Here is a 13,053-nt window from a genome sequence, read left to right as displayed (position 1 = left end):
AGACAAGGTCACAGAGAGAGAGAGAGTGAGCAAGACAGACAAGGTCACAGAGAGAGAGTGAGCAAGACAGACAAGGTCACAGAGAGAGAGAGTGAGCAAGACAGACAAGGTCACAGAGAGAGAGAGTGAGCAAGGCAGACGTCACAGAGAGAGAGTGAGCAAGACAGACAAGGTCACAGAGAGAGAGAGTGAGCAAGGCAGACGTCACAGAGAGAGAGTGAGCAAGACAGACAAGGTCACAGAGAGAGAGAGAGTGAGCAAGGCAGACGTCACAGAGAGAGAGTGAGCAAGACAGACAAGGTCACAGAGAGAGAGAGTGAGCAAGGCAGACAAGGTCACAGAGAGAGAGAGTGAGCAAGGCAGACAAGGTCACAGAGAGAGAGAGTGAGCAAGACAGACAAGGTCACAGAGAGAGAGAGTGAGCAAGGCAGACGTCACAGAGAGAGAGTGAGCAAGACAGACAAGGTCACAGAGAGAGAGAGAGTGAGCAAGATAGACAAGGTCACAGAGAGAGAGTGAGCAAGACAGACAAGGTCACAGAGAGAGAGAGTGAGCAAGGCAGACAAGGTCAGAGAGAGAGAGAGAGTGAGCAAGACAGACAAGGTCACAGAGAGAGAGTGAGCAAGACAGACAAGGTCACAGAGAGAGAGAGTGAGCAAGGCAGACAAGGTCAGAGAGAGAGAGAGTGAGCAAGACAGACAAGGTCACAGAGAGAGAGAGAGTGAGCAAGGCAGACGTCACAGAGAGAGAGTGAGCAAGGCAGACAAGGTCACAGAGAGAGAGAGAGTGAGCAAGACAGACAAGGTCACAGAGAGAGAGAGTGAGCAAGACAGACAAGGTCACAGAGAGAGAGAGAGTGAGCAAGACAGACAAGGTCACAGAGAGAGAGAGTGAGCAAGACAGACAAGGTCACAGAGAGAGAGAGTGAGCAAGACAGACAAGGTCACAGAGAGAGAGTGCGCAAGACAGACAAGGTCACAGAGAGAGAGAGAGTGAGCAAGACAGACAAGGTCACAGAGAGAGAGAGTGAGCAAGGCAGACGTCACAGAGAGAGAGTGAGCAAGACAGACAAGGTCACAGAGAGAGAGAGTGAGCAAGACAGACAAGGTCACAGAGAGAGAGAGTGAGCAAGACAGACAAGGTCACAGAGAGAGAGAGTGAGCAAGACAGACAAGGTCACAGAGAGAGAGAGAATGAGCAAGATAGACAAGGTCACAGAGAGAGAGAGTGAGCAAGGCAGACAAGGTCACAGAGAGAGAGAGTGAGCAAGGCAGACAGACAGGAGCAAAGTGGGAATGGTCAGAAAGAGGTGAAAGAACATTCAAAGAAACAAAGAGGCTAATAACAAGAGATGAACTGCTCACCCATTATGACCCATCCCTGCCCATCAGAACGGCATGTGATGCATCCCCTTTTGTTTTGTCACATATTTTGCAAGGTGGATCTGATTGTATTTGCTTTAAGATCACTGACGAGCCCAGACACAACTATGCACAGATCAACCGAGAGGCCCTTAGTCTATTATGGGGAATAAAGCAGTTCCACCACTACCTCTATGGACAAAACTTTATGCTAGTGACAGATCACCAGCCCTTGAGTCCATTTTCAATCCCAGGAAGGGAATTCCAGTGATGACTGCTACCCGGGTACAATGTTGGGCACTGTTCCCAGGAGCTCACTCTATGACATGGAGTTCAAGGGTGCCAAACAACACGGGAACACTGATGGCTTGTCATGACTAACACTGTTGCAACTGAAGAAGAAAAGTCTTCATACTGTGACCCAGTGGAAGTGTTCCACACTGCACTGGTGGACCAGTTGCCGGTAACAAATTCCGAAATACAAAGGGAAACACGGAATGATCCGACATTGTCAAAAGTCTATGACATCACCATGCAAGGATGGCCAGTCATGGTAACCCTAAGTTTCCAGAGTTCTCAGCAGGACAAGACCAACAGCCAATATGTCAAAGAATGCCGGAGCATGGATCTCCTGTTGTGGTTCCCTCTAAACTGCACACCGGAGTGTTAGAGAATCTGCACAAAGGACACCTGGGTACAGTCAAGGTGAAGAGTCTCGTCGGGAACGACCTGTGGTGGCCAGGAATAGATAAATAGATTGAAGCCTTGGCCAAAAACTCTTCAGGATGCCAAAAAGTTCAAAATACACCCTCACTGATACTGTTACACCCGTAGGAGTAGCTGTCGTTCCCATGGCAAAGAGTACATATTGACTTCGCTGGCTCATTCATAACTCCATGTTTCTGACTGCTGTGGATGCTCTTTTGAAGTGGCCAGAGGTCATACCAATGAAGCCAACCACCTCAGCAAAGACTGTGTCTGCTCTGAGAACTACCTTCAGCAGAAATGGCCTACAAGAACAAACTGTGAGTGACAACAGACTAATACACATCAGAAGAATTCCAACTGTTCATGGAGAAAAATGGCATCAGGCATTTCAAGTCATCTCCTCACCATCCAGCAACGAACGGGTTAGCTGAAAGGTTTATCCAATCCTTCACGAAGTCCACTAAAGTGATGGACAAGGATGACATTTCTCTACAGCACAAGGTAGATTTCTGTGTATTGGAACTCTGTTCATGTGACAACAAATCAAACACCTGCAATGCTGTTCCTGAAACCAGATCTATGGAGGGAAGTGCAGAGTAAACAGTTCAACCAGTTGCCAAGTGAAGCAGTAAGAAGCTTTGTGATTGGACAGGAAGTACTAGCCCGTGATTGCTGAGAAGCCAAGTGGACACCTGGTAGTATAGTTACAAGAACCACTTACGTACACAGTGGATGTTGGAGACAGACATGGAGGCATCATGTGGACCAGATACTGGGTGCTCAACAGAAGAACACACCTGAGTTGACTGCATCCAACAAGACGGATGCATTACAGTCACGAACGTATCTCTCAGTAATGATGTCACTTTCAGCAAAGTGACACGGGAAACTGGGAACGTTGTCTCAGACAAGACACGATGTCACTCCACAGGTCCAGAGGTGCTATGCTGAAAGAAACAGAGCGCCACCCAAAAGACTGAATCTTTAGAACTGGGAAGTTACTTACGGACTGTTATTGTGAAAGCATTTGGAACATGGGTTTATGAAAGGGAAATTGAATGTTTTGTACATATACAGTTTTATGTTGCATTAATGTAAAGGGGGAGGAAGTCTATGGATCAACCTATTTCTTTTAGTGCAATGACCCCCCCCCCCCCCCCCCCACACCCTCTGGCACTACATATTGAACTGTTGTCTGCGCTTGTGCTGTTATCTATGCATGTGTATTGTTCTCTCTCTCTCTCTCTCTCGTTGTAAAGTGAATACATAGGGTAGAGCCATCTCCCGCATGCTTGCTTTATTTTATTGATACGTAGTTGTGCACGGACACAACGAAGTTAACATGGGATGAAATTGCATTGGAAAGTTTCTGGTGGGAGGAATTCGATCTGACACATTAACTCGGTTTCTCTCTCCACAGACATTACCTGACCTGCTGACTATTTCCAGCAATTTATGTTTTTAATTCAGGATTCCGGCATCTGCAGCTATTTTGCCTTTTGGTTGTGTGGTTCCAACGTTACTTCCCCGACTCTCAATCCAGATGAAGGGTCTCGAGTGAAAGTGCTGACTGTTCTTTTCCACAGAGACAGTCTGACCTATTGTGTTCTTCCAACAGCTGTTCTCACGGGTTGTAAAGTGCTTTGTAATGTTTTGGGAAGTTTAAGGGAGTTTTATGAATACAAGAATTTGGTCAGACATCCACATTGTAATTTTTCCTATTACACCTCTGACCTCAACTTCACTGATACATTGAACAAAAGCCAAAGAGAACGGAAAACCTTAATCACAGCATCAAGGGGCTTCAGCTTCAGACCAAAATGGCTAACACTGAAGCCAATGTTGTGTCATTTCCACCCTCAGGAAACTGGAGCTGGATTGCCGGTGATTATGCGCTTAGATTCGCAAGGACACTATCTATACTGGACATTTCAAAATAAGGTAAGCTGTTTCTGTACTTCCCTTCCATGTCTGTCCATTCTGGGAAAAGAAAAGGAAATTGTTCAAACCTTTCAACAAGTTAATGGTTCTGCTGTTCTGTCTCCATCTTGCTGACCTATCTACGTCTGTGTGGCTGTATTTCCAAAATTTGTTCTAGTTGCATGGTGATTTACACAGCTTCTCACTGAAGCAAGTAGTTTTCACTGCATCATTTCTAACAATCTGATTAGATCACCCCTCCCATCCCATATAAACCATGGAGTTCCTGAGCCTCCTTGGCTCAAGGGTTTCAAAACTGCTGACTTTTGACCGTGTTAACCAGTGAGTAATTGAGCAGAGCCAGAGTCAGCTTGGGCAGAGTTAATGAGGAGGAATTGAGGGACGTGGTAGGTGAGTTGGGTGATCTGAGGGATTCTGTACTTGCTGCTGAGGGTCTCTGCCTTGTTCTTTCCTCATCACACATTCACAATTGCTTTCTCCGAGTTTCTAATATGTAATTCACCGTGAACTACCCAGTGTAGCTATCTGGCAAGGAAGAAAACCCAGGAGAGGTAGGTAGGTACTTATCCTTGATCTAGTTGGATCTCTCTGAGCCCTTTCTGTCTCAGATCTCGTTATTTCTGGTCCTTGGTCTCCTTGCCCCATCTTTGTCTTTGAAATGGTGGTTATCCCACCTGCTACCTTTCAGCATCACTTCCCACTCAGCTCCTCCCATCGGCTCTCTGCAAACTCATCTTGTCCTTCAAAACCCAACTCCTGCTCCCTTGCTTTCACTTATACTTGCTCTTCAGATCTGCTGTCCTCACCCTCCACCTCAAATAAAATCCAATCCTTTAAGCTTGCAAACAGCCCCTTCCCTCTAACCACACGGTAACTTAAGACCAGTTTGTTTTCTGATTTTCCCAGTTCTCCCCACAGATGCTGCCTGGCCTGTTGAGTGTTGACACCATTTTCTTTTTTAACAATGAAGGATGCAATTAAAAGGAAGGGTAAAAGTCATTCCACGATGAGTTAGTGCAGAACTAATAATTACAATGGTAATGACATCCTTCATTGTATGACATCTTTGGCATACGAGTACAGCTGGCCACTCGGCCCTTCACATCTCTCCTCCATTCTAGATGATCTTGGCTGATCATTGACTTCGTGTTCCTTCCTTTTCCCACCATCTCTAGAGAAATATACTGAATAACTTGACTTCCTGTTGTACAGAATATCACAGTTTCACCAGCCCATGCTGAATAGATCGGTCCCCCTGGTCTCGTTTATATCTTATACACTGAAGCTGCAGTTCTTGGTTTTGGAATCTCCTGCCAATGGGATCATTTTGTTTGTTTAGTTCCTGTAACAATGTTCTCAGTTTCTATGAGATCCATTCTCATTCTTTTAAACTGTACACTGAACCAAGCCAGACTGAAAGCAGGGAAGGACAGAGGCAGCGATCAGCAGGGCCTGGGGAGGGTTATTGAGTGGACACTTTGGAGTACATACGTTTCATTCTCTGAAAGTGAATAGAATACTGAAGAAGGCGTTTGAGATGCTCCCCAAAAACTTTGAGTATAAGAGTTGGGTGGTCATAGTGCAGCTGTACAAAATATTGTCCAGGCCACACAGCATACTTGTGCATTTCTGGTTACCCCCACTCGAGGATAGCCATGATTAAGCTACAAATGGTACAGAAAGGATTCACAAGGATTTTCCCTGGATTGGAATGCTTGAGTTATCAGGGGAAATTGGATTGGCTGGGTTTCTTTTCCCTAGAGTTCCCTGGAGGCTGTGTGGTTACACAAGTAAAAATACATTATCAGAGATGTAAATGGGAGCCTGAGTCTGTTTCCAAAGGTAGACATGTCTACAACTAGAATGCATAGTCTTAGGATGAGAAGGATGAGGTTTAAAGGGGATCTGAAGGGTTAATATTTCACACAAAGAGTAGCTCGTATCTGGAATGAGGTTATCGAGGCAGGAAGAATAATGACATTTAAGGGACATCTGGACAGGTACTTGAACGAGTATGGAGGGATAGGCCAGTAGGATTGGTGTAGATAGGCATGATAGTCGGCATTAACAGAGTGGGATGAAGGGCCTGGTTCTGTCCTATCCAAATCTGTGACTTGTGTACCAGTCACGTCTCCCCAGGAATTAGATGAGCAAACATTGATTGCACTCTCTCTGTGATACGAACATACTCTGAAAGATAAAGACACCATGACAGAAAAGCCTCCAGGTGGGCTCTCACAAGGCCTTGGACAGCTGTGGCATGCCATCTTTGCTCCTGTACTTGGCTTTCTTTGCAAGGAAGGTCATTATCCCATTTGAATTCCTCATGTAGCTGAACACTTGCACAATCTATGATCTGCTGTGTTCACGGTGTTCGATCTGCTCTGGTGTACAATTTCCCACTGAACCAACGTGTCCAAATCACACCTGAACCTCTTTCCATCTCCTCAATGATCACAATCCATCCCAATCCTACCCCAATGGCATGTCATCTTTAATTCCCTGATCCAAACTACCATGGTGATAAGGGGGCTCAGCTTGTCACTGGAAATAGATCTGCCTGGTCCTTCACTTATTGCTAGTGAGAGATGGCTGTGCTTTAGGATTGGGGTCGTTGCCTGGAATTCTGCCTTCCACCTCTCACACTGAACTTCTCTGTGTATATGGTTAAACACAATGAAATAATGTACCTTGTCTTCTACAAACCTGATCAGTGCTTCATGCTGTTTCTTTCTGTAGCATATCGAGAGCCTGGCATTAACAGATATCCGTGACACAAGAGTTGGCAAGTATGCCAGAGTCCCCAAGGTAAGATCCGAGATGTTGACCCAGGGCATTATGGATATAGAAAGTCAGCTAGATAGACTGATGAACAAAATGGCATCCACATGGAGTGGTTTACATGGAGAACAGATGGCAGGAAATGTACTTCAGACTGGAAACTAGTCGGGCTTTGGTATTGTAGAGTTCTTTTGAGGACCTGACACCTTCCAGCTATAACCTGGAATCTAATGAAGAGAATCAGATAATTTATATGTTGAACAACAATTACCATGTATGGAAATGAAGATAATCAGGAATGAAATACAAGCTCCAGTCTAATCACAAGTTTCTTTTTTGGGTGATGGTGGGGGAGGTGTTTGGGAGGGAGTTTAAATTCAGAACTGTTGCTGTAAAACACTCCCTCCCAGGTGATATTCAAGTGAAATTCTGCACTTTCTCCAGATTGGAATCCAACTGATAGATTTGGGTACTTTACACGTAGAGTGGCCTAAACCCACAGGAGAGATGTGACTGGTTGAGATGCAATCTGCAGACTACGTAATTGGGTTGGAGACTTATTAAATGTCAAATTGATCTATGCAAGCTATTGCTGAGATGAAAATTGTTGAGGGATTCAAAGGTTTCTATGTATAATCATGGAGGAATGGAAAGAAGCAAATTAAGATGTTTGAGGTTAGGGACATACATATTTATTTAGTAGCACTTATCCAGAAGTGAGTTCCAGCCTGGAACTGAATTGTCCAGTTCCGAGTTGGTAATGGATAGCCAAGTGTAACAGTAGTTTGATGATACAACACTGCAGATGCAAAGCACTGGAAGTATTGAGCAGGTCAGGCAGTATCAATGTTGGGAAATAGACAGCCAACATTTCAGGTCGAGATATGCTACTGCTGTAGTACGTTGGAGGTATTTGATGGTTATGGGGAGTTTATATTCAGAGCAGATATCAAGGAGAGTTTCATTTTTTATGAGACATAATTAAAGAGTTCTGGGTGTGATTAAGCTAGGAAAAGTGCAGCAAAGATTCAAAAGGATGTTAACAGGACATTGAATAATGAGGAAGGACTGGATAGGCTGGAGCTGGTTTCCCTGAGCTGAAGGAGGCTGAGGGGTGATGGTAAGACATAAGACCATAAGACATAGGGACAGGATTAGGCCATTCAGCCCATTGAGTTTGCTTCACCATTCCATCATGGCTGATCCTGGATCCCACCCAACCCCATACACCTGCCTTCTCACCATATCCTTTGATGCCCTGACCAATCAGGAAATGATCAACTTCTACCTTAAATATACCCATGGACTTGGCCTCTACCGCAGTCTATAGAAGAGCATTCCACAGATTCACTACTCTCTGGCTAAAAAAATTGCTTCTTACCTCTGTTCTAAAGGGTTGCCCCTCAGTTTTGAGGCTGTGCCCTCTAGATCTGAATATCCCCACCAGAAGGAACAACCTCTCCCCATCCACCTTATCTAGACCTTTCAACATTTGGTAGGTTTCACTGAGATCCCCCCACATTATTCTAAATTCCAGTGAGTACAAGCCCAAAGTTGCCAAACACTCCTCATATGCTAACCCTTTCATTCCTGGAATCATCCTCATAAACCTCCTCTGGACTCTCTCCAATGACCTCACATCCTTTCTGAGATACGAGGCCCAAGAGCATTGACAATACTCCAAGTGCAGCCTGACTAGTGTCTTACAAAGCTTCAGCATTATCTCCTTGTTTTTATATTCTATTCCCCTTCAAATAAATGCCAACATTGCATTTTCATTCTTTACCACAGACGCGACTGGTAAATTAGATTTCTAGGAGTCTTGCATGAGCACCTCTGATGTTTGAACCTTCTCCCCATTTAGATAATAGACCACGCTATTATTCCTTTTCCAGAATGCATCATCATACATTCCCTAACACTGTATTCCATCTCCCACCTTTTTGCCCATTCTTCCAATTTGTCTAAGTCCTGCTACAATTGCAGTGCTTCCTCAGCACTACCTACCCCTCCACCTATCTTCGTATCATCTGCAAACTTTGCCCCAAAACCACCAATTCCATTATCTAAATCACTGACAAACAATGTGAAAAGCAGCGGTCCCAATACTGACCCCTGAGGAACAACACTAGTCACTGGCAGCCAACCAGAAAAGGACCGCTTTATTCCTACTCGCGTCTTCCTGCCCGTCAGTTATTCCTCTATCAATTCCAGTATCTTTCCTGTAATGCCATAGGATTTTATCTTGTTAAGCAGCCTCATATACGGCACCGTATCAAACTCTTTCTGAAAATCCAAGTAAATGACATCCACTACCTCTCCTTTGTCCACCCTGCTTGATACTGCCTCGAAGAACTCTAACAGATTTGTCTTTATCGAGGTTTAGAAAAGAATGAGGGGCATAGCTGTGGTGAATGGCCGCAGTTTTCCCCATTGTAGGGGAGTCTAAAACTGGAGGGCAAAGGTTGAAGGTGAGAGAGTAATTATTTAAAGAGGGTCTGAGGGGCAAGTTGTTCCCACAGGGTGTGGAATGAGCTGTCAGACTAGGGTGGGTGTGGTTAGAATGTTTACAAGACACTTGGGTGGGCTTGTGGATCTGAAAGAATTGGGCCAAATACAGGTAAATAGGGGGCAACCCTTTAGAACAGAGGTAAGAAGTAATTTTTTTAGCCAGAGAGCAGTGAATCTGTGGAATGCTCTTCTATAGACTGCAGTGGAGGCCAAGTCCATGGGTATATTTAAGGTAGAAGTTGATCGTATCACCCCACACTTATCAGGATGAAACTCCATCTGCCAGCAGTGCCTCCATTTTACCAGTCGATCACTACAATCCCGTAGCCTACAGTTATTCTCCTCACTGTCAATAATACTACCAGTTTCCATGTCACCTATAAACCTCCTCCCCGCACATCCAGATCGTTACAGTATATAACAAATGGGAAGGATCCCAGCATCAATCCTTGTGGTAAATTGCTGGTCACAAAAGCAACCCTCCATGAGCACAATTTGCCTCCCTATTACCAGACCAACTCTGGATCCAATTTTCCAGCTTGCCCTGGATCCTGTGGTCTTCAGCCTTTTGGACGGACTTTTCCATGTGGGAACTTGACATCAGCCACACTGACTCACCAGTACATTTTGCTATTTCTGAACTCCATTTGAGACTGTGACTGATGGACCTTAACCACGGGAAATGTTAATTCCACATCTACCCTCCTAACCCAAGCAGAGGTTTGTACATTTCACCTCTCATTCTGTGGTCAGTCTGCGTAACCTCTCCTCACATGACAAACCCAGCACCCAGGTATCAGCCTGGTAAACCTTATGTGTGCAAGCAGTTTCTTCCTCAGGGAGAGGGCAGACTCAGGCTTTGCTCCTGTCGGACACCCGAGTGTTTCTGCACCGCCTGTCTCTGAGAGTTTACATGTTCTCCCTCTGGCAGTGTTACTCCTCCCAGGGATTCCGGTTCTCTCCCACATCCTGAACAAGTTGTTGTAGGTTATCCTGAGTGTGTCAGTGACTGGTAGAGTCTGGGGGGAATTGATGGGAATGTGGGGTGAGTAAAATGTGACTAGTGTTGATGATCAGTGTGAACTCGATTTCCAGCATCTGAGGACTCTGTTTTATTTTCAACTCTCTATGAAATTATCTCTGAGGGTTTTGGAGGCTTAGTTATTGAATATATTCCAGAGAATGGTTGATTAACATGAAGCTGCTGAGGTAAAAGGTCAGCCGTGGAGTGACTGAGTTGTCGGGGGCTGAGTGGCTGCTCCTGCTTCTCATTCCATTAGGTGTACAAAATGGAAGGGACCATGGCTGGAGCCTTCAACCATAGGATCTTCAGATCAGTGGAAGAATTGAAGGCAGTTATAAAGGGAAACATGTGAAATCTCTTCACACAGGTTAACAATTGAGGTATTAACTATGACAGACATTTGAGATTAAACTGGATGTATGTTCTAAGAGCCTTGAGTTATAGCAAATATTATGGAAAAAAACAATTGTGTCAATGGGAGTAAAAGGGAGTTAGGGACTATGACATTTTGGACTCACAATAGCAATTATTTTTTCCTGCAAAAAAATTCAGCAATAAAGGTATTTTAATAGCAATGTTTGTTTTGTTATTGCAAGCTAATAATACTTTAGGCTGTGCATGACATTTGTATCATTGCATAATTGTCAATAGAAGCAATTGCCTTGTCAGTTTCCAAAGCAATATTCTTAAGTGGACTCTCATGGTGGAGTTGTTAGCCGGTGTCTGTTACAGATTCTTGATCCAAATCACATTATTACTAATTCAGTCAGGGTCAGGAATTCCTTAATTCATCAATCCCACTATAAGCATTACAGCAGAACAACCTGTAAGGTACTTAATGTACCTGCGATCATTTGCCTTCCTCACATAACAAGGGGTGTGTTGCCTGTAGACATTTCTATATTTTGTGCTGATTAGAATTGTCCGCCCTCTGAGAAAGGATCGAGGCTCCCCAGGGACACAGTGTTAATCATACGACCGTAACAGAGGGTGGCACGGTAGTGTACTCATTAGCTACCCGCAACCCAGGTTCAACTCCCTCTGCTGCCTGCTAGGAGTTTGCACATTCTCCCCGTGATCGCGCGGGTTTCCTCTAGGTGCTCTGGTTTCCTCTCACATCCCAAAGTCGGGCCATTGAAAATTGTCCGCAGGGTTAAATTGGGGGTTGCTGGGCGGCAAAGCTCGAAGCCCCCGAACGGCCTATACTGCACTGTATTTCAATACATCAACAAACAGGAAATTCCCCTTCTCTGACACTCAAGATCACATCAGTCAGAACTGACCTGCTTGAACACAATGCAAGGCAGCATCACCCTAAAGATGTGAATTGTTTTACTAGTTGATGGAGAAGATCCTGAGAGGCCGGATTTATGAACATTTGGAGAGGCATAATGTGATTAGGAATAGTCAGCATGGCTTTGTCAAAGGCTAAGTCGTGGCTTACGAGCCTGATTGAATTTTTTGAGGATGTGGCTAAAAACCTTGATGAAGGTAGAGCAGTGATGTAGTGTATATGGATTTTAGCAAAGCATTTGATAAGGTGCCCCATGCAAGGCTTGGTAAGGAAGTAAGGAGACATGGGATCCCAGGGGACATTGCTTTATAGATCCAGAACTGGCTTGCCCACAGAAGGCAAAGAGTGGTTGTAGACGGGTCAAATTCTGCATGGAGGTTGGGGACCAGTGGTGTGCCTCAGGGATCTGTTCTGGGTCCCTTATTCTGTGAGTTTTATCAATGACCTGGATGAGGAAGTGAAGGGATGGGTTAGTAAATTTGCTGATGACACAAAAGTTGGAGGTGTTATGGATAGTGTGGAGGACTGTCAGAAGTTACAGCGGGACATTGATAGGATGCAAAACTGGTCTGAGAAGTGGCCGATGGAGTTCAACCCAGATAAGTGTGATAAGTTAATTCTGGTAGGTCAAATATGATGGCAGAACATAGCATTAATGTTAAGACTCTTAGCAGTGTGGAGGATCAGAGGGATCTTGGGGTCCGAGTCCATAGGACACTCAAAGCTGCTGCGCAGGTTGACTCTGTGGTTAAGAAGGCATACGGTGCATTGGCCTTCATCAATCATGGGATTGAATTTAAGAGCCGAGAGGTAATGTTACAGCTATATAGGACCCTGGTCAGACACCACTTGGAGTACTGTGCTCAATTCTGGTTGCCTCACTACAGGAAGGATGTGGAAACCATAGAAAGGGTGCAGAGGAGATTTACAAGGATGTTGCCTGGATTGGGGAGCATGCCTTATGAGAATAGGTTGAGTGAACTCGGCCTTTTCTCCTTGGAGTGACGGAGGATGAGAGGTGGCCTGATAGAGGTGTATAAGATGATGAGAGGCATTGATCGTGTGGATAGTCAGAGGCTTTTTCCCAGGGCTAAAATGGCTGGCATGAGAGGGCATAGTTTTAAGGTGCTTGGAAATAGATATAGAAGAGATGACAGGGGTAAGTTTTTTATGCAGAGAGTGGTGAGTGCATGGAATGGGCTGCCAGTAGCGATGGTGGAGGTGGAAACGATAAGGTCTTTTAAGAGACTCCTGGATAGGTACATGGAGCTTAGAAAAATAGAGGGCTATGGGTAAAGCTTAGGTAGTTCTAAGGTAGGGACATGTTCAGCACAGCTTTGTGGGCTGAAGGGCCTGTATTGTGCTGTATGTGAGAGAGGGTAGGAGAGTTAATCCTCTCTGCAACACCCATCTGACTCAGAAGTTCAATTTTG

At 44.9% G+C, this 13,053-nt stretch overlaps 1 protein-coding gene across 1 annotated transcript in view; it reads left to right on the top strand.

Moving 5' to 3' along the window:
- Positions 1–13,053, top strand: part of LOC140725227 (1-phosphatidylinositol 4,5-bisphosphate phosphodiesterase beta-2-like) — a 158,431-nt gene that overhangs the window by 7,657 nt on the left and 137,721 nt on the right. Inside the window, exons 2-3 of the mRNA XM_073040394.1 lie at positions 3,933–4,010; positions 6,750–6,818. Of these exons, the coding sequence (XP_072896495.1) occupies positions 3,933–4,010; positions 6,750–6,818 (147 nt within the window). The remainder of the gene's footprint in view (positions 1–3,932; positions 4,011–6,749; positions 6,819–13,053) is intronic.

The sequence above is a fragment of the Hemitrygon akajei genome, chromosome 3 (assembly GCF_048418815.1).
Source record: "Hemitrygon akajei chromosome 3, sHemAka1.3, whole genome shotgun sequence".
NCBI lineage: Eukaryota > Metazoa > Chordata > Chondrichthyes > Myliobatiformes > Dasyatidae > Hemitrygon > Hemitrygon akajei.
This window is presented reverse-complemented; position numbering and strand designations above follow the sequence as displayed.